This window comes from Microcaecilia unicolor, chromosome 4 (assembly GCF_901765095.1).
Source record: "Microcaecilia unicolor chromosome 4, aMicUni1.1, whole genome shotgun sequence".
Classification (NCBI taxonomy): Eukaryota; Metazoa; Chordata; class Amphibia; order Gymnophiona; family Siphonopidae; genus Microcaecilia; species Microcaecilia unicolor.
This window is the reverse complement of record NC_044034.1, coordinates 58,643,481-58,662,149: the sequence shown is the minus strand read 5'-3', so window position 1 is coordinate 58,662,149 and position 18,669 is coordinate 58,643,481. Positions and strand designations below refer to the sequence as shown.

Genomic DNA, 18,669 nt, shown 5'->3' with positions numbered 1-18,669 from the left:
GGAGTTCATTGGCCTTCTCTTAAAGGAGAGTGTCGGCAAATGCAGCTGCACAGTGCACAATGTTCTGCAAGTACAGTAAATGCTCATAAATAGCTGGTAGGATGCTATGGGGGATGTGAGAACAGCATTCAGAAGTATTTCTTCCAAAGGACTCCCAGTTCCTTGCTTCTCTCCCCAGAAGTGCCAAGGAGCGAGCTTTTGTACTCTTGACTCTTTGAGAGTGGATTTGATCACCCTAGAATGGTAAGGAAGCTGCAGTTTCCCAAATCCTGTAGCCTTCTAGACTCTACACATGGAGTCGATCTTATTAACAGAGGGGGAGGGGGATTCTCTCAAACTGTCATCTGTAATTCCTTCAGGATTCTAAGAATGGGCCCTGTCACAGCTTCCTGAGTGTGTGTGTGTGGGGGGATGTTAAGGAACTATAGAATGCCCAGTGTTTCTGCCTGGATTCCTCCACCATCTTTAACTAAAATGAGATGTTCTGAGCTACCTTTGATTAACTCAGTGAACAAGAACTCCACTGTGGGATGTTTATGTCTCTCATGTGGTAGAAGGGGATCTGATGAAAGATCAGTGAACCCTCCTCTGAGAAGATTCCTGGCTCTTCTTCAGATGCCCAGGAGTGCTCTTAATCGAGACATTTTCTCCTGAGTACTTTTAAGAAAAAAATCTTCCCTTGCTCATTGGAGATTCCCAGTGCCTCAATACCCTATGCCTCGAAAGCTTGACCAGGATTGGGCAGAAGGTACTGAGGCACTGGGAATCCCCAATGGGCTGGGGAAGCTTTCTTCTTGGTATGGAGATCAACACCATTATGGTGCTGTAGGGTATTTTCCTGCTCTCTCACCTTTGCTAGTCTGAGGCCTGCTAAGCCTGAACCATCTTTTACCAACTAATATGGATTCTATAGCCTGTGCCCTGAATACATCTGAAACCATCAGAGACAGCTTTCTACAAAGGAAAAAATACTGCTTGGCATACCCATGATGATTCATCCAAGAACACGCTGTGTACTACTAATTAGCCTCCAGTTATCTCCTGGGAAGAGCGGAGGAGCTTACCTCACAGAAGACAAAATGTCTCCAGGAGTATATCTGAAATCAAGAGGGAGGTTGCTACCGTCCGACTTTTGACTGATAAGAGTTTCTTTGCGGTCACAGGCCTTGCATTGTCCCCACCATGAATTCTGATGGACAGATCTCTGAAAGGCGCTACAGAAACTGATTTTCCTAAACATACCAGTGAACTGAATTCCTTGTGATAAAAGCTGACAAGGTTAGTTCCGCTGCAACACTAAGGCCTTACCAGAAAGACTGTGTAATCAGTATACAGAGTAAACACTTGGACTTTAGTTCCTGGACTGAGATAGACTTGCAGAGAATTCTGCTAGAGTCTCATGGAGGAATCGATTCTTCACTCCACTGGAAATCTGCAATGACTGCAGGATAACAGAAGCAGGTTTTATTACCTATAGTTCAGGGTATAGTTAGTCCACAGTTTTTGTCTGTGAAGGGCTGGTTTGTCTCAGGATTTGTGGTTAGTAGCATAACTCACTGCTAGGTGTGTAATTTGCACAATATATAAATTGTGTAATTTCTCATACTCTCCTTAAGATATTAGTAGTGTGATCATATATCTTTATTTACATAGCTCTATTGGTGTAATAATCATTATTTTGTAGTGCACAAGAATATTTTTGTAACTTGCTTTGCATTTTGCCACATTGTTTATTTGCTATCTATAATAAATAATATATTCCCATTTGTGGAATTTGTCCTTTCATTAGTAGCCAGCCTGGCAGGAACCTAACGGCCAAATAAGAGGTACACTCATCCTCTAGATACATGTTCCAGAGTAACTGCTATTGTGTGATTATCTGATATAGAAGTACCTATAGAATAGGGGCTCGTCCCACTATTCATACAGTCCCTCACCAGCTCTGAAGCCCTTTGTATCGATGCATTTCCCGCAGGCAGCAAATGAGTTTCAAGTATCAGCTAATCATCCTGAGCCTCAGAATTGACAATGTCAAAGCAACAGCTCTGCACCACGAAAAGAAGCACCCCAAGTATTTCTTGAACTTTTCATGAGCTGCTCCATGAAGACTGTCATCAAGAAAAGCGGGGTATAGCAGTCTGTGACCATGTCCTCCTGAGTTATCTGAGGTGTATTGGGAGCAGGTATTGGCTCCACGGAGGCTGCTGCAACACCCCCACTGATACCATGGAGGAAGGACGGTATTTCGTGTCAGGGACACTTCAAGAACACTAGTGATCTGGGTGCCTCAGTGCTCTTGCAAAATGCTCTGAAGAGGCTCAGTGTTGATAAATATTGGCCTTCACCTGACATCCAGCATCCTTGTCCCTCAGCACTGATAAGGATGAGGACGAATCCTTCCTGTTCCTTGGAAGGGGGCTGGATGATTACCATAGCTGATGGCTTCTATTGACACTAAGTCAAGGGTGACTGAGACACTCTTGTCGTCAATGCTTCACCAGTGTTTCGATGCAGCTCTGGGAGTCACAGAGACCAATGCTGATACTGATGTATCAGACTTATCAATGCCAAAACTTTGTATGTGCTGTTTCTCATGACTATGGATAGAGCTCTTTATTGTGGATTTTATATGCATAACCCTTCAGGAACTTGGTCAGTAATAGATGACTTTAGACAGGGTTCCATTAATCTGCATAAGCTAATCAACTATAACATTCAGATGCACTTGAGCAAGGAAATACTTAGATCTGAACAGGAACTGTTGAGAAAAGCAGACTACTACTATTTTAAATAAATACATGAAGGTGACCTAAATATTGCTGAGCAGGTTTTAAATGGTTTCCTTGACCGCCCCATGCAGAGAACCTCTTCTGCCTGAAGCTATATGAATTTTTAGTGCATTGTTTCCTTGAACTGTTAGGATTACCTTTTTAAGAAGTTGTAAAAATGGTACCCAGTTTTTAACATCTATGTTATTACTGCTTTTGAATGAATGTTCAAGTAGAGTCTTTTCTTGATCTGGAATTATTGGTGAAGGGTACTCCCTAGGTGATCTGGTATCTCTATCGATAGCTGATACAGATGAGGAACCAAATTTGATGAGGACAGGAAGGGAGCTCTGAGGATAATGGAATACTACTTCTCCTTATCTGCTGTAAAATCTTAGAGTAATTACAAAGGAAGCCCATTTCACACTATATGATGACAGCATCTGACACTAGCCTGCATTCAGTTGGTGTTCCGTAGCAGAATAACTTTTTCCCTTTTTTTTTTTTTTGTTTGCCTTCTGATACCAAAATTCTGTCACATATGAGCTCGTTGGTACAAAGTTTCTGTGTTTAAAACATTCTTTGAGTGGAGGAGTAGACTAGTGGTTAGTGCAGTGGACTTTGATCCTGGGGAACTGAGTGATTCCCACTGCAGCTCCTTGTGACTCTAGGCAAGTCACTTAACCCTCCATTGCCCCTGGTACAAAATAGTACCTGAATAAATGTAAACCGCTTAGAATGTAGTTGCAAAAACCTCAGAAAGGCGGTATATCAAGTCCCATTCCCTTTAAAAATTACTCCCTTATTGTTCAGTGAATTGATGCATGTTGAGTCATATGAAGTCGGGCTGCCATACAGCCAAACAATGCCAAGGAGTAGCTAAAGAAGTTTTCTACTAAAGGGACTCCTGGTGATCCCTGTCATAAGAACTTGCCATACTGTGTCAGTAGTAGTAGTAGGCCAATGGTAAATCTAGCCCAGTATCCTGTTGCCAACAGTGGCCAATCGAGGTCACAAGTACCTGGCAGAAACCCAAATAGTACCAACATTTCATGCTACCAATCCCAGGGCAAGCAGTGGTTTCCCCATGTCTGTCTCAACAACAGACTATGGACTTTTCCTCCAGGAACTTGTCCAAACCTTTTTTAACCCAGATACGCTAACCGCTGTTACCATACGTGCTGGCAAAAAGTTAGAGCTTAATTATTTGGTGAGAGAAAAAATATTTCCTCCTATTTGTTTTAAAAGTATTTCCATGTAATTTCATTGAGTGTCCCCTAGTCTTTGTACTTTTGAATAGAGTAAAAATCAGAGTGCCTGCTCTCTGATCCAGTTGACCCTCAGGGGGAGGAATGCTGGCTTCAGCCTAACCCCTGGTATGCATTTCTTGGCTGGGAGGTGCCCAGCTCTCCCACCAGCTGACTTCCAGGTGCTGTGGAGGACTTGCAGCCAATCTATCTATATATCCTCACAGCCTTCTCTGGGATGACTCCTAGGTCCAATCCAATTCACGAGGGCCTTCGCTCAAGGTGCCTAGCACTCCCAACAAACGGCTTCCAGGGTGCTGCAGAGGACTTGCAACCCATCTGCATATCCTCACAGCCTTCTCCGGGGTAACTCCCAGGTCCACCCCAATCTTCCCAGGGCCTTCGCTCCAGGTGGCTTTTGGCTAAGATCACATGGCCCTCAGGGGAAGGAATGCTGGCTTTGGCCTAACCCTGGTATGACTTTTCTTGGCTGGGAGGTGCCCAGCATTCCCACCAGCTGCCTTTCAGATGATGTGGAGGACTTGCAACCCATCTGCATATCCTCACAGTGGGGTGACTCCTAGGTCCACCCTCATCCTTTGCTCGGTGTGTGGAGCATTTTCTCTATACACTTTATATTTTCTCCCAGTTAATTCTTATGGCTCCAGTACACTTTCTCTTCTTGTTACTATCCCTTCCTAATCTGTTTTCTCCATCTAAACCCACTGTATACTGCAGGAATACATTGCCCACTTTCTGCTTTCATCATCTCACCATCTCTTTTGTCTTTCCCTTCTTCTCGTCACTCAACCTTCAACATTTCCTTCCTTCCATTCAACCATCTCCATCCTATCCGTGTACATCTCACCCTCTTTGCTGACGTCATGCCTCTCCTACGCTCTCTCGTACTCTCTTGCTCCTTCTCCTGCTCTCTGCTGGGGATATCAATCGCAATCCTGATCCTCCACATCAGATCTCATCCTATTTGTGCAGGTCACACCGTGATTTCTCCAATTTAATTTCTGTTCCTCTCCTCCTCCCTTCTTCCCTGCCTTTCTCATGTGCTCTGTGGAATGCCTGCTCTGTCTGCAACAAACTTTCCTACATCCACAGCCTCTTTATCTCTCATACTCTCCATCTGCTTGCCCTGAGACATGGCTCTGCCCTGAAGACTCTGCTTCAGCTGCGGCCCTTTGTCATGGAGGTTACCCTTTTCCCCATACTCCTCGCCTGGTTGGCCGTGGAAGTGGTGTCATGCTACTACTTTCACTCTCCTGTAGATTTCAACCTCTTCTTCCACCTCAGTCTCACTGCTTTTCTTCCTTCAAAGTCCATCCGGCTACTTACTCACTCTTCTTCTCCGAGTAGCAGTCATTTATCGACCTCCTCATAAGTCCTTCCTTTCTTACTGACTTTGATGCCTGGCTTTCCTTCTTTCTTGAACTTTCATCTCCTTCCCTCATTCTTGAGGATTTTAACATTCATGCTAATGATCCCTCTGACTCTTATTGCTTCTCAGTTTCTCACTAACATCCTCTTTCAACCTTCAACTGTGCTCCACTACCCCCACTCACCAGAATGCCCACTGTCTTTATCTTATCTCCTTATCCAACTGCTCACTCTCTAATATATGTGCCTCAGCTCTTCCCTTCTCTGACCATCATCTGATAACTTTCACACTTAAACACCCCCCCCAACCCCGTCCAATCTCAACCAATACATTTAGGAATCTTCAGGCTATTAACCCTTCTACTCTGACCTCCAATGTTTCAAATCTTCTCTCAACCACTATGTTATCCAAGTCTGTCAACAAGGCTGTCTCTTCCTATAATACTACTTTTTTCTCTGCTCTGGATACTCTCGCTCCTCCCATTCCCCGTTCTATAACGCATACCAAACCCCTGCCTTGGCTGACCTCTAGAATCCGCTACCTATGTTCCTGTGTCCACTCTCCCGAACACCTTTGCCTAAAATCCTGTGCCCATGCTGACTTCATACATTTCAAATTCTTGCTGATCTCCTTCCAGTCTGCTCTTTCACTTGCCAAACAAGACTACTACATCCAGCTGACAAATTCTCTTGGCTCAAACCCTCAACATCTCTTTGCCACACTGAGCTCTCTCCTCAAAGTGCCTTCACCTCCAACTCCCCCTTCACTTTATCCCCAGACTCTAGCTGGAGTACTTTCATGATAAGGTTCACAAGATTAAACTTGAATTCTCAACCATGTCACCTCCACCTCTCCTTCCCTTAGTCCATTCTCTCAACCCTCCTTCAAACCGCCTCCTTTTCTGAAATCACTGAAGAGGACTGCACATTTTTTTCTTTCCTCCTCGAAACTACCTGTTCCTCTGATCCTATTCCCACCCATCTACTTAGCACTATCTCTCTTACTGTCATCCCTTTTATCTGTCATATCCTCAATCTTTCAATTTCCACTGCAAACTGTTCCTGATGCCTTCAAACATGCCATAGTCACACACCACTCCTTAAAAAACCTTCACTGGACCCTACCTGTCCTTACAGCTATCACCCCATCTCCCTCCTCCCTTTCCTATCCAAGATACTTGAACGTGCTGTTCACTGCCATTGTCTTGACCTTCTTTCATCTCAAGCTATTCCTAATTCACTTCAATCTGGCTTTTTTTTATTCAACTGAAACAACGCTGCTAAAGTCTCCAATGACCTGTTCCTGGCCAGATCCAAAGGTCTCTATTCTATCCTCATCCTTCTCTATCTGCTGCTTTTGACAATGTTGCTGGACATAGGTGGGTGGATGGAGGGGAGGGCAGGGGAGAGAGGAAAGTATGAACCAAGGTTAGACAAGTTATCAGCATGCATGCAACAGCAAAAAATCACATTAATTATTCAAAAGCATGCCAAATGCTTTAAAGTTCTGTTATTCCGGTTAATTGCCCTGTTGGCACTTTGCAATAATAATTAGATTTTGGGTTGCTGTTTGGGCACTTGCGGTCTCTGAAAGGTTCACCATCACTGTTCTAGTGATCCTCCTATCAGTTGGTGTACTTCAGGATCTTCCTGGGACCTCTCTTCTTTTCTCCATCTATACTGTTCCTTTGGTACTCTGACTCATCCCATGGTTTTCATTATCACCTTTACGCCAATGACTCCCAGATCTATCTCTCCACACCAGAAATTCAGCAGGAATCAAGGCCAAAGTATCAGCCTGACTGTCTGATGTTGAAGCCTGGATGTCTCACCGCCATCTCAAACTAAACATGACCAAGACTGAGCTTCTTATCTTTCCCCCTAACCAACCTTTCCTCTTCCCCCATTCTCTACCTCTCTGGATAACACTGTCATCCTCCCTGTCTCATCAGCTTGTACCTTGGGGTCATCTTTGACTCCTCTCTCTCCTTCTCTGCACAATATTCAACAGACTGCTAAAACCTGTCGTTTCTTTCTCTATAATATCACCAAAATTCATCCTTTCCTGAGCACACTACTAGATCCCTTATCCACACTCTTATCACCTCTTGCCTAGACTATTGCAACTTGCTTCTCACAGGTCTCCCACTAAGCCACCTCTCTCCCCTTCAATCTGTTCAAAATTCTGCTGCATGACTTATATTTCGCCAGTGTCGCTATGCTCATATTAGCCCTCTCCTGAAGTTTCTTAATTGGCTCCCTATCCATTTCCGCATACAGTTCAAACTCCTCTTATTGACTTACAAGTGCATTCACTCTGCGGCAAATCAGTAACTCTCCACTCTTATCTCTTCCTACACACCTCCCTGGGAACTCTTGTTCATTGGGTAAGTCTCTCTTATCTTCACCCTTCTCCACCACTGCTAACTTCAGACTCTGTTCCTTTTATCTTGCTGCAACATATGCATGAAATAGACTTCCTGAACCAGTACAACAAGCTCCATCTCTGGCCATCTTCAAGTCTAGGCTAAAGGCCCTCCTTTTTGATGCTACTTTTAATGCCTAATCCTCACTCATTGTTCAGTACCCATGTTTTATCATTCCCACTTTAGTAATTCCCTTATCTCTTATTTGTCCGTCCCTAATTAGATTGTAAGCTCTGTCAAACAGGGATTATCTCTTTATGTCTAGTGTACAGCCATATGTACATCTAGTAGCGCTATAGAAATGATAAGTAGTAGTAGTTTTTTCCACCTTGGAATTTATAGTGTTCCAATGTACTGATGTCCTTGCAATGGCTGCAAGATTGATTCTGGATACTTTATGATAAAAACTAGTGACTAGCAGACAAATCACAATTTGAAGAGACTAGCCTCTTCAGGAAATGAGGCCTTCACTAATCAATTGTCTAGATAGGAGAAAACAAAATTCCCTTCCTTCAAAAGGTGAGCAGTAATCACCTTCCAGGTAACAGAGAAACGTCTCTAAGGAATTAATCAAGTATGAGTATACAGGTTTTGACATCCATGGAACATAATCTTCCTGATCCAGGAGAGAAAGGATAGCTTTCAGCATATTAATCTTGAACTTTTCTCAAACACTCATTGATCCAAGTCTCTCAGCCTCACACATTGCAACTTCTTTTGACTTAAGGAATATCTCAGTTTGCTGCTACACATACTTAGCTAGCTGACAATGGTTTGGAACTGAATTTCTTCAAGTCTGAGGCACTTACAGTGAACAAATTGACAGATTATGTTCCTCCTTTGGTACCTGTTCGATCAGAAGTGAGATATTTAGGGATGCAACTGGACTCTAAACTTCTGTTGCATCCTCAGATTCTGAGGATTGTGTGTTCTGCATTTTTAAATTTACATATGCAAGAGAAGAAGGGAGAAATAGAAAGGAAGATAAAAGTGAAAGGAGGATCATGGACCTTCACTCTGTTCTTGCATTCTGCCTCTATATCTTCTCTGCTCACTCTCCATATCAATTCCTTCTCCCTCCTGTGGGCTTCTCATCTCCCAAAGTAGGTGACGGGTGTTCAGGCAGCTGTGTGCAGTATAACTGCAAGGAGTTAGAAGCTGCTGTGATCTTGCAAGCTCTGCTTTCTACACAGAAGGAGAGGGTGAAGCTGACAAGTACAGGTCAGCCACCTCTATCCCTGCAGTTACTGCGTGCTGCCAGACAAGTTTGAGACCAGTCTGACAACTTCCAAGCATTATGAGGAGGGAGAAGGGGTCAAGCCTTCACCAAGGGATGTAGTCTATGGTACTGAAGATCCATGACAGAGCAAAAAGAGACAGATATCAAAAGCCAGAAGAGGTAGCATATTGCTGGTTTCCTGTAAGAAACTGCTGAATCTGACAAAAAAACAAATTTTATTGACATGGTTTTATTTTGTGTTCAAAAGTGTACTAACCTGGGTCCTTAATATCCTTAGCTGAACTATTCCTTCATTTTCTTCTTCCCTCATTCTTTCAGTAGTGAGTTGTAACCGTCCAATCAAATTTATTTTTCCTCTCTTCTGAACTTTTGCATTTTTTCTGTAATAGAGCAATAGATATGAAACTATGCTATCTGGACCTGGACAATGTAATTGCTCATCTGTAATAATTGCTCTGTTGTTATTAGTACAATAAGCCTCAATGGTCAGTCATGTGACCTGGGTTACATGCAAAGATGGATAATGATTCTAAAGATTTCCTGGAAAGCTTTTGAATATGTGCAATGGTTTCCCAATATGCCACTTTGAATGCTGCTCTTCAGCTGATTGTACAACACAGCTTACAAATCAACCTGTTGAACTGGAGTAAAGACAATTCTCAAACTAGGAGGCGGGAAAATAGTATGGCTCCCTAATGAAAGCAATAAACAACAACTTATTCTCTAACACTAGATACTTTGAAACAAATTGCAACTACACATGTGCTTATACTGCTGTGAAGTACAAACAAAAACAATTGCACATGTGCTGCAAAAAAACCTATAATACGTACAAAAGGTTTTATCCACTGTTTTTGTTACAACTTATTCCTTATAATTTTAATTTACATTAGTTTTTATTTTTATTTATATGTCAGAAGAGAAAAGACCTGAGCAACCTCTACCAGGTTCAGACTACTCTCCACTCTCATCTCTCCCTACACTCCTCCCTGGGAACCTCATCTCTTGGTGTCTTCACCTGGCAGCAGCCTACAAGTGCCACTGTCAAGTGAAGACGCCGAGAGGATTTTAGGGTGGGGGTGGTGGCGAAGGGGAAGGCAACAGGGGGCTGCGGTGGCAGCAGGGGGGATGGGATGACAGGGGGCTGCGGTGGTGGCAGGGGGGATGGGATGACAGGGGCTGCGGTGGCGGCAGGGGGGCTGGGACAGGGGGACGCGGTGGAACGGGGGGGGGGGGGAGACACACCCCTGTAAAAAGTTCCTGGCTACGCTATTGTTTAGGCTCTGGAACTGCTTGCCAGATGATGGGGCAAAAGCAGTTAGTGTAACTCGGTTTACAACGGTTTGGACAAATTCCTGGAGGAAAATGTCTACAAACTATTAAGGTAGACTTGGGGTAGCCATTGTTTAATTATGGAGGTTAAGTAGAATGGAAACTATCTACTTTTTGAAAACAGAATACTTGTTTGATGGGCCTTTGGTCTGACCCACTACAGCAATTCTTATATTCAGAACTGGGTGGTAGCCCTTTGCTGTAATCTTAGAGCTAGTGGAGGATTAGTGGGGGTTACTCCAGCTCTTGGAACAAAATAGAGGTCCTTCACTCACTATTGTTTTTTTACCTTATCCATAGAATCCCTAACATTTAAAAATTAGTGAGAACAAGGGAATAGCGCTGGGCGGACAAGAATCATAAAATTCATTATTCGCTAACGACAAGCAGTCACTACCCTGTATACTGAAAGAGCTTGAAACCTATAATAGGCTGGATGTTTACAAGGTTAATTCCTCAAGTTGGAGCTCTTCAAATATATCCCTAAACTCCAATGAGATTAAAGATATTCAGTCCTTTTCTTTCCAACTGGCTAAAAATAATCAATAGAAATAAAATAAAACAATAAAATAAATGACACCTTTTTTAACTGGACTAACAATACATTTTTTGATTAGCTTTCGAAGGTAGCCCTTCTTCATCAGATCAGAAAAATCTGATTTTTCTGATCTGATGAAGAAGGGCTACTTTCGAAAGAGGAATAAAGAGGCCAATACAGGTAAAGAAATGACCTTATAATTTTAGCTTGATTGTAATAAGACTGAATTCCAGCTAATTGCCTCAGATAAAATTATTACAATATGACTGCTTTCAATTTTCAGGAATTTGTCCAAAGAAATTAAGATATTTCTTACATTAAGCTGAAGTCCTGGTTCACATAGAAGAGGGTCCCTTCTGCGAAGTCTTTAGGAGAGTTGACTTGCGGTTTCATATGATAAGAACCTGTCGTTTTCAATTTTGGAAAAGCTACAAGAGACTAGACAGAACAAAATAAAGTCACACTTTCCCTCTTATTTACAATAGGTTTAAATTAAGTGTAAGTCATTCTGTTAAATGGGCGCCTGTCACCTCAAGTGACACTTTCATCCCTTTGGTCTGATCTGCATCAAGAATTCCATCTGCATGCTAAGAGGAGAACTACCATACATATACTAAATATGCTCTCATTCAGCATCCTCATATTACATGCTAATTCTACGTTTGCAGGTGTGGGCCCAGGAAGGATTGGAGGGAATGTGCAAAGGGGTTGGCTGATGTTGGAGGAGTTGGATGTGTTCTGCTGCTGTTACAGAAGTGCTTGTCTGTTTTGCAATGCTGAAAGATTATTGCATGCTGCTATCGAAGGCATACAAAGCAGTCTTGCATCAGCACATATAGCAAAGTTACTTACCCTGTTACCAGGTGTTCTCCGAGGACAGCAGGCATATTTTCCTACATGACAGTGATGTCATCTACACAGCCCACTGTGGACACTATCATAGTGCACTGGTCACTTTTAAAAGTTTCAGGGCAGTGCCTCCACCTCGCATATACGGCTGTTTTCCTGCCAACGCTCGAGCGAGAGACCAACAATTGTAATACTAAAAGTTAAAAAGACACTCCAATGGAGGCAGGAGGGAGGGTGAAAATATATGCCTGCTGTCCTCAGAGAACACCTGCTACAGGTAAGTAACTTTGCTTTCTCGGAGCACAACTAGGCGTGATATTTTCAGATGTGGGACTCACTAGCTGCCAGGCTCACAAATCTTATATAATAAAACGCACCTTCCAACATTCTGAAGCTGACTGCATGCATGGCTGAGGCATTCCTGCTCTCTGTATCCATCTCCTGAATTGGCATCACATACTTCCAGGTTCGTCACAAGAAGAAGTGACCAACCACACGAGGTTTCTCGGCTTCAGAATGTTGGAGGTGCATTCTATTAAATAGGATTGGTCAGTTCCTTGAAGGCACAGCCAGAGCTCAGTGTCCTGCACAGTAATGCTCAGAAACCAGAGAGAGAGAGGGGGGGGCCTGACACCAGAGAGGGGGGGGGTGGGTATCTCTGTCACACACACACTCTCACACACTGTCTCTCACACATTCTATGTCTCACACTGTATCACATTCACTCTCTATGTGTCACACAGTCACTCACACACTCTCTTGGTCTCATACACTCAGTCTCACAGAGAGTCTGTGTCTTACACACACTGTATCTGTGGGAACACACTCTCCACTGTGTCCTCACATAACGCACTTGCACACACTCTCATTCTCACACACACACACTCTCTCTCACAGACACACTTGCACCCAGACTCACTCTCTCTCTCACACACACACACGCACATTCACTCTCTCTCTCTCTTATACACAGTCACTCTCACATACACTCTCTCAAACATACACACTCCGAGGAAAACCTTGCTAGCGCCTGTTTCATTTGTGTCAGAAACAGGCCTTTTTTACTAGTATAATAATAACCTTGGCAACAAAGAGTAAGCCTGCCGGAAAAAAAAAAATAAAAAGTGTCAGAAGGCGGAGTTGGCATTCAAGTAGTGAAAAGATTTTGCAAGACTGCTTGTCCAAACCGGCTATCCTGCCTAGAATGCTACTCCAAACAATGGTGAGCAGTGAAGCTGTGGACAGAAGAATACACTCCTGCTTTGCAAATGTCTTCAATGGAGGCAGAACACAAATGGGCTACTGAAGCCACTATGGGTCTTATATTGCAAGTGATGACAAGGCCACGAAGGGTCAAGTTCAGCTTGAGCATACATGCAGGAGATACAGTCAGTCAGCCAAGTTGAAATAATACATTTGGTGATGGGAATCCCTAATCTGTTAGGGTCAAAGGATACAAAAAGTTGGGAAGATGTCCTATGAAGTTTTGTACACTTCAGATAATATGCTTCAGTACACATGTGGTCAAAGGTATGCAGTGCTGCTTCTCCAGGATGAATGCATGGCTTAGGGAAGAAGACAGGAAGTACAATAGACTGATTAGGGTGGAACTTTGATACCACTTTAGGGAGGAATTTGGGGTGGGTTTGGAGCACAACTCTGTCATAGTAGAACCTGGTGTAAGGTGGGTCTGCCACACGAGCTTGAAGTTTGCTGACTCTTTTGGCAGAAGTGCTATTAAGAATACTACCTTAAATGTGAGGAACTTCAGAGAACAAGAATGAAGTGGTTCAAATAGAGATTTCATGAGAGCTGTGAGATCCCGGAGGTGGTCTGATATGTTTGTTATGAAATAAACCCTTCATGAGTCTAAGTATCAAGGGATGAAGGGAAACTGGTTTATTATCAACCCTAGAGCGAAAAGCGTTAACTGCACTCAAGTGTACTCTGAGTTAGTTTTGAAGACAGAATCCTAAAGATGGAGGATGTACTCCATAAGGGCAGGAAGAGAACACCTAGCAGAGTCGAATGCTCTGGTTCTAAACCAGAGGGAAAATCTTCTTCATTTGAAATGGTAACATTTCTATGTAGAAGGTTTTCTAGAGGCTAGAAGTATTCTAGAGACTCTGGAAGGGTTAAGGAACATAAAACTATATTGTCAAGAACCAAGCCATCAGGGTTAGACAGCAAGGGTCTGGATGGAGGAGGAACCCCTTTGTTCTGTGTTATTAGGGTTGGAAAGGGATTAAACCTCAACGGTTCCTTGGACAATAACCTGGGAGAAGAGGGAATTAAGTTTGATGTGGTTAGTAAAAAGCAATTAGAATCATGTTCCCTTGGTCTTGATGAAATTTTAGAAGAGTTTTCCCAATAAGAGGGAATGGGGAAAAGTATATAGAATATCTGTTCCCCAATGGAGTAGGAAGGCATCTGGGGCTACACAGCTGGGAGCACAGATTCTGCAACAAAAGCAGGGAAGTTTGTTGTTCTGAGGACAAGCAAAGTGGTATATCACTGGGGTTCCTCACTGCTTAAATATTGGACGAGCCACAGGCATGATGAGGGACCATTCATGAGGCTGAAGGACACTGCTCAGTTTGTCTGCCATCGTATTCTGTTTGCCAGCTAGATAGACAGTTCTTATAGAGATGTTTCAAGAAGCTGCTCAAGTCCATATCTGGATTGCTTGTTGAAAGAGTTGATAAGATCCTGTTCCTCCTTGTTTGTTCAAGTAATACATCACAAATTGGTTATCCGTGTGAATGAGAATTATCTGATAGAGGATGTGACCTTGGAAAGTTTTGAGGGGTTCCAGACCACTTGCATTTCCAAGAGATTGATATGATGTCTCTCCTTTGGGGACCAAGAGCCCTGCGTATTAAGCCTGAGATAAGCACCCCAACCTACCATGGAGGCATCCGTGTTGAGGACTTTGTGAAGTGGAAGGGGCCGAAACTGAAGTCACTGTGTGAGATTCCTGGGAACCATCCACCACTGTAGAGAGTGTAGCTGTGGAGTAACTCGAATATGGTCAGACAGCAACCTTGAGGCTACAGACCAAAGAAAGGAGAGCGCCCACTGAGTTATTTGGAAGTGGAGTCAAGCCAATGGTGTTACATATGTAAACTGCTTTGACTGTAACCACAGAAAGGCAGTATATCAAATCCCTTACCTGGTACTAGGTCCACATGGACTGCTAAAGTCATGTGGTTCAGGCAGTGGAGCATTTGACGAGCAGATATGTGAGTGGATCTGGAAATATGAGTGGAGAGATATATTATGTTGCCTGCTCTCAGGAGGTTGCCTTGATTAATCAGTCATGTGCCCCACTTGGGAAGTGTTGCAGCTACCACTATCAGGCATTTTGTGAAGACTCAAGGAGTCAAGGCCAAGCTGAATATAAGACCTTGTACTGATAATGTAGAATCCCACAGCAGAAGCACAGGAAATTTATGTGGCCAGGGAGAATAGGTATGTGAGAATATACCTCCTTCAGATCTAGAGAGCAAAGCCAGTCGTTAAGTTGGATCATGGGGAGAAGTGATCTCAGGGAAACAATGCAAAATTTTTATTTGATTAGAAATTTGCTTAAATCTTGCAGGTCACGAATTGGTTGTACTTCCCTCATCTTTTTCAGTATGAGAAAGTGCCTGGAGTAAAACTCTTGACCCCCTCTCTGGTGGAGGAACTGGTTCTATTGTATTCTGTCGAAAGAGGACAGAGTTCCTCCCGAGGGAGTTGAAATGAGACTCTCTTGGTGGAAGGTCAAGAATGGTTTTCCCTAACACAGAGAATAATTGTGCTGGATGATATGTAGCACCCAATGGTCGAAGGTTATGAGCAGTCACGTCCATTGAAAGAGGATCACAGTCTGCCTCCTACCGGTAGGTTGCCTGGCACGGAAAACTGGACAGTTGCAATGCTTTCTAGGAAGGAGTCAAAAACTGGGTTGTTGTTTAGATTGAATAGGTGTCTGTGACTTCTGTCCCCACTGCTGCCTCGGATGTGAACACTGGGGCTTAGTACTGTGAGGTGGAAGAGGAGTAGGTGTATAATGACGCTTTGATGTATAATAATTAGAGCGCTGAAATCCTCCCACAAATCTTCTAGAAGAGGTGGCAGAGGGCTGTGGCCTGGACAGAGCTTTAATGGTATCTACATACTTTTTAATTAGGTCAGCCACTTCCTCTACCTTGTCACCGAATAAGTTGTCTCCATGACAAGGGACATCTGCAAGATGCTACTGGAAACTCTGAAACAGGAATGATGTTGCATTGCTATTCCCAAAGTGAAAATGTGAGAAGAGACGTCAAAGACATCAAAGGTCTGTCTTGCTAGATATTGATGACAATCAAAACGTTTTCTGTGAAGTTTGAGGAACTCATCAGCCTTTTCAGGTGGAAGGAAGTCTGCAAAGGAGAGTGTACTCTGTATTAGCCATTTTAAGTAAATTGTGGAATAAAGTTAATAATCTAATATGTGGTTGGTTAGCATAGAAGCCTGAAATGTTCTTCTGCCAAAAGTGTCTAATGTTCTAGCTTCTAGATGCACAGCAGTTGATGTGCAATGCAGTTAGCTACGTATCTTGAGATGACACTAACTGTTCTGTGTTATCTGCAAATAGAAAGTTAATAGAAAGTAACAATCTATGTTAACTGTACACAGCATTCTCTGAGGACAAGCAGGCTGCTTGTTCTCACATGTAGGGTCGACGTCCGCGGCAGCCCAGTAATCAGAAATTTTGCAAGCAAAATAAACAAAAGGTTTTGCCAGAGAGTTCTGGCGCACGCCAGGGGAGATCCGGGAAATTATAGACCGGTGAGTCTGACCTCGGTGCCGGGGAAAATGGTAGAGGCTATTATTAAAAACAAAATTACAGAGCACATCCGAGGACATGGATTACTGAGACCGAGTCAGCACGGCTTTTGTGTGGGGAAATCTTGCCTGACCAATTTACTTCAATTCTTTGAAGGAGTAAACAAACATGTGGACAAAGGGGAGCCGGTTGATATTGTGTATCTGGATTTTCAAAAGGCGTTTGACAAGGTACCTCATGAAAGGCTACAGAGGAAATTGGAGGGTCATGGGATAGGAGGAAATGTCCTATTGTGGATTAAAAACTGGTTGAAGGATAGGAAACAGAGAGTGGGGTTAAATGGGCAGTATTCACAATGGAGAAGGGTAGTTAGGGGGGTTCCTCAGGGGTCTGTGCTAGGACCGCTGCTTTTTAATATATTTATAAATGATTTAGAGATGGGAGTAACTAGCGAGGTAATTAAATTTGCTGATGACACAAAGTTATTCAAAGTCGTTAACTCGCGACAGGATTGTGAAAAATTACAAGAGGACCTTACGAGACTGGGAGACTGAGCGGCTAAATGGCAGATGACGTTTAATGTGAGCAAGTGCAAGGTGATGCATGTGGGAAAAAAGAACCCGAATTATAGCTACGTCATGCAAGGTTCCACGTTAGGAGTTACGGACCAAGAAAGGGGTCTGGGTGTCGTCGTCGATAACACACTGAAACCTTCTGCTCAGTGTGCTGCTGCAGCTAGGAAAGCGAATAGAATGTTGGGTATTATTAGGAAAGGTATGGAAAACAGGTGTGAGGATGTTATAATGCCGTTGTATCGCTCCATGGTGCGACCGCACCTTGAGTATTGTGTTCAATTCTGGTCGCCGCATCTCAAGAAAGATATAGTAGAATTGGAAAAGGTGCAGCAAAGAGCGACTAAAATGATAGCGGAGATGGGACGACTTCCCTATGAAGAAAGACTAAGGAGGCTAGGGCTATTCAGCTTGGAGAAGAGACGGCTGAGGGGAGACATGATAGAGGTATATAAAATAATGAGTGCAGTGGAACAGGTGGATGTGAAGCGCTTTCCAAAAATACTAGGACTAGGGGGCATGCGATTAAACTACAGTGTAGTAAATTTAAACAAATCGGAGAAAATTTTTCTTCACCCAACGTGTAATTAAACTCTGGAATTCATTGCCGGAAAATGTGGTGAAGGCGGTTAGCTTAGCAGAGTTTAAAAGGGGTTGGACGGTTTCCTAAAGGACAAGTCCATAAACCGCTACTAAACGGACTTGGAAAAATCCAAAATCCCAGGAATAACATGTATAGAATGTTTGTACGTTTGGGAAGCTTGCCAGGTGCACTTGGCCTGGATTGGCCGCTGTCGTGGACAAGATGCTGGGCTCGATGGACCCTTGGTCTTTTCCCAGTATGGCATTACTTATGTACTTATGTACTTAATTTCCCGCCCATCACACGAGCGTGTACCTCAGTTTTTTTTTCTCCGCGGTTAGGTGCGGCAGTGTTTCCTCTGCACTGTCAGGCCCAGGAAGAGAACTACTCTTCGTGACTGAGTTTCGCTTTATTTTTGCTTTTATTTCTTTAAAAAGAATAATAATAATAAAGAAGTAGTTTTCCCGTAGTTTTCTGTCCACCTTTAAAGTTCCCTTTCTTTTTCGACGCGACTGGCCTTTGGGCCGCGCGGTCGGGTTTATTCCCTTTTTTGTGCCTTCTTTTTTGGCACAATCGCGTTGTTTGATTTCGCCAAGGCCATTTTTCCTTCTGTCATTGAAGACACCCAGCAGCTTCAAACGTTGTACCCGGTGCAATCGGACCATCTCAGGTACTGCTACCCATGCCTGGTGTATCCAGTGCCTTGGGCCCGACCATAGCCCAGCCGCTTGTAGTCTGTTTTCATATGAAGAAACGGACCCAAGCGTCTCGAGAAGCCCAACGAGAGAAGTTTTTTTGAGCTCAGTCCGGTCCTTCGACGTCGACATCGAGGTTGGCGGCGTCGGCATTGACAGGAACATAGACGTCGGGAGCAAAGGTAATGGCTGCTCAGAGACCAGTTCGCTCTGG

The 18,669-nt window shown here is 43.5% G+C and overlaps 1 protein-coding gene across 1 annotated transcript in view; it reads right to left on the bottom strand.

Annotated features, from left to right (window-relative positions):
- The window catches only part of CUL5 (cullin 5), a 271,181-nt gene that overhangs the window by 10,206 nt on the left and 242,306 nt on the right, over positions 1-18,669 (bottom strand). Inside the window, exons 17-18 of the mRNA XM_030200261.1 lie at positions 11,257-11,378; positions 9,327-9,450 (exon numbers count right to left, since the gene is read on the bottom strand). Coding sequence (XP_030056121.1) covers positions 9,327-9,450; positions 11,257-11,378 — 246 coding nt within the window. The remainder of the gene's footprint in view (positions 1-9,326; positions 9,451-11,256; positions 11,379-18,669) is intronic.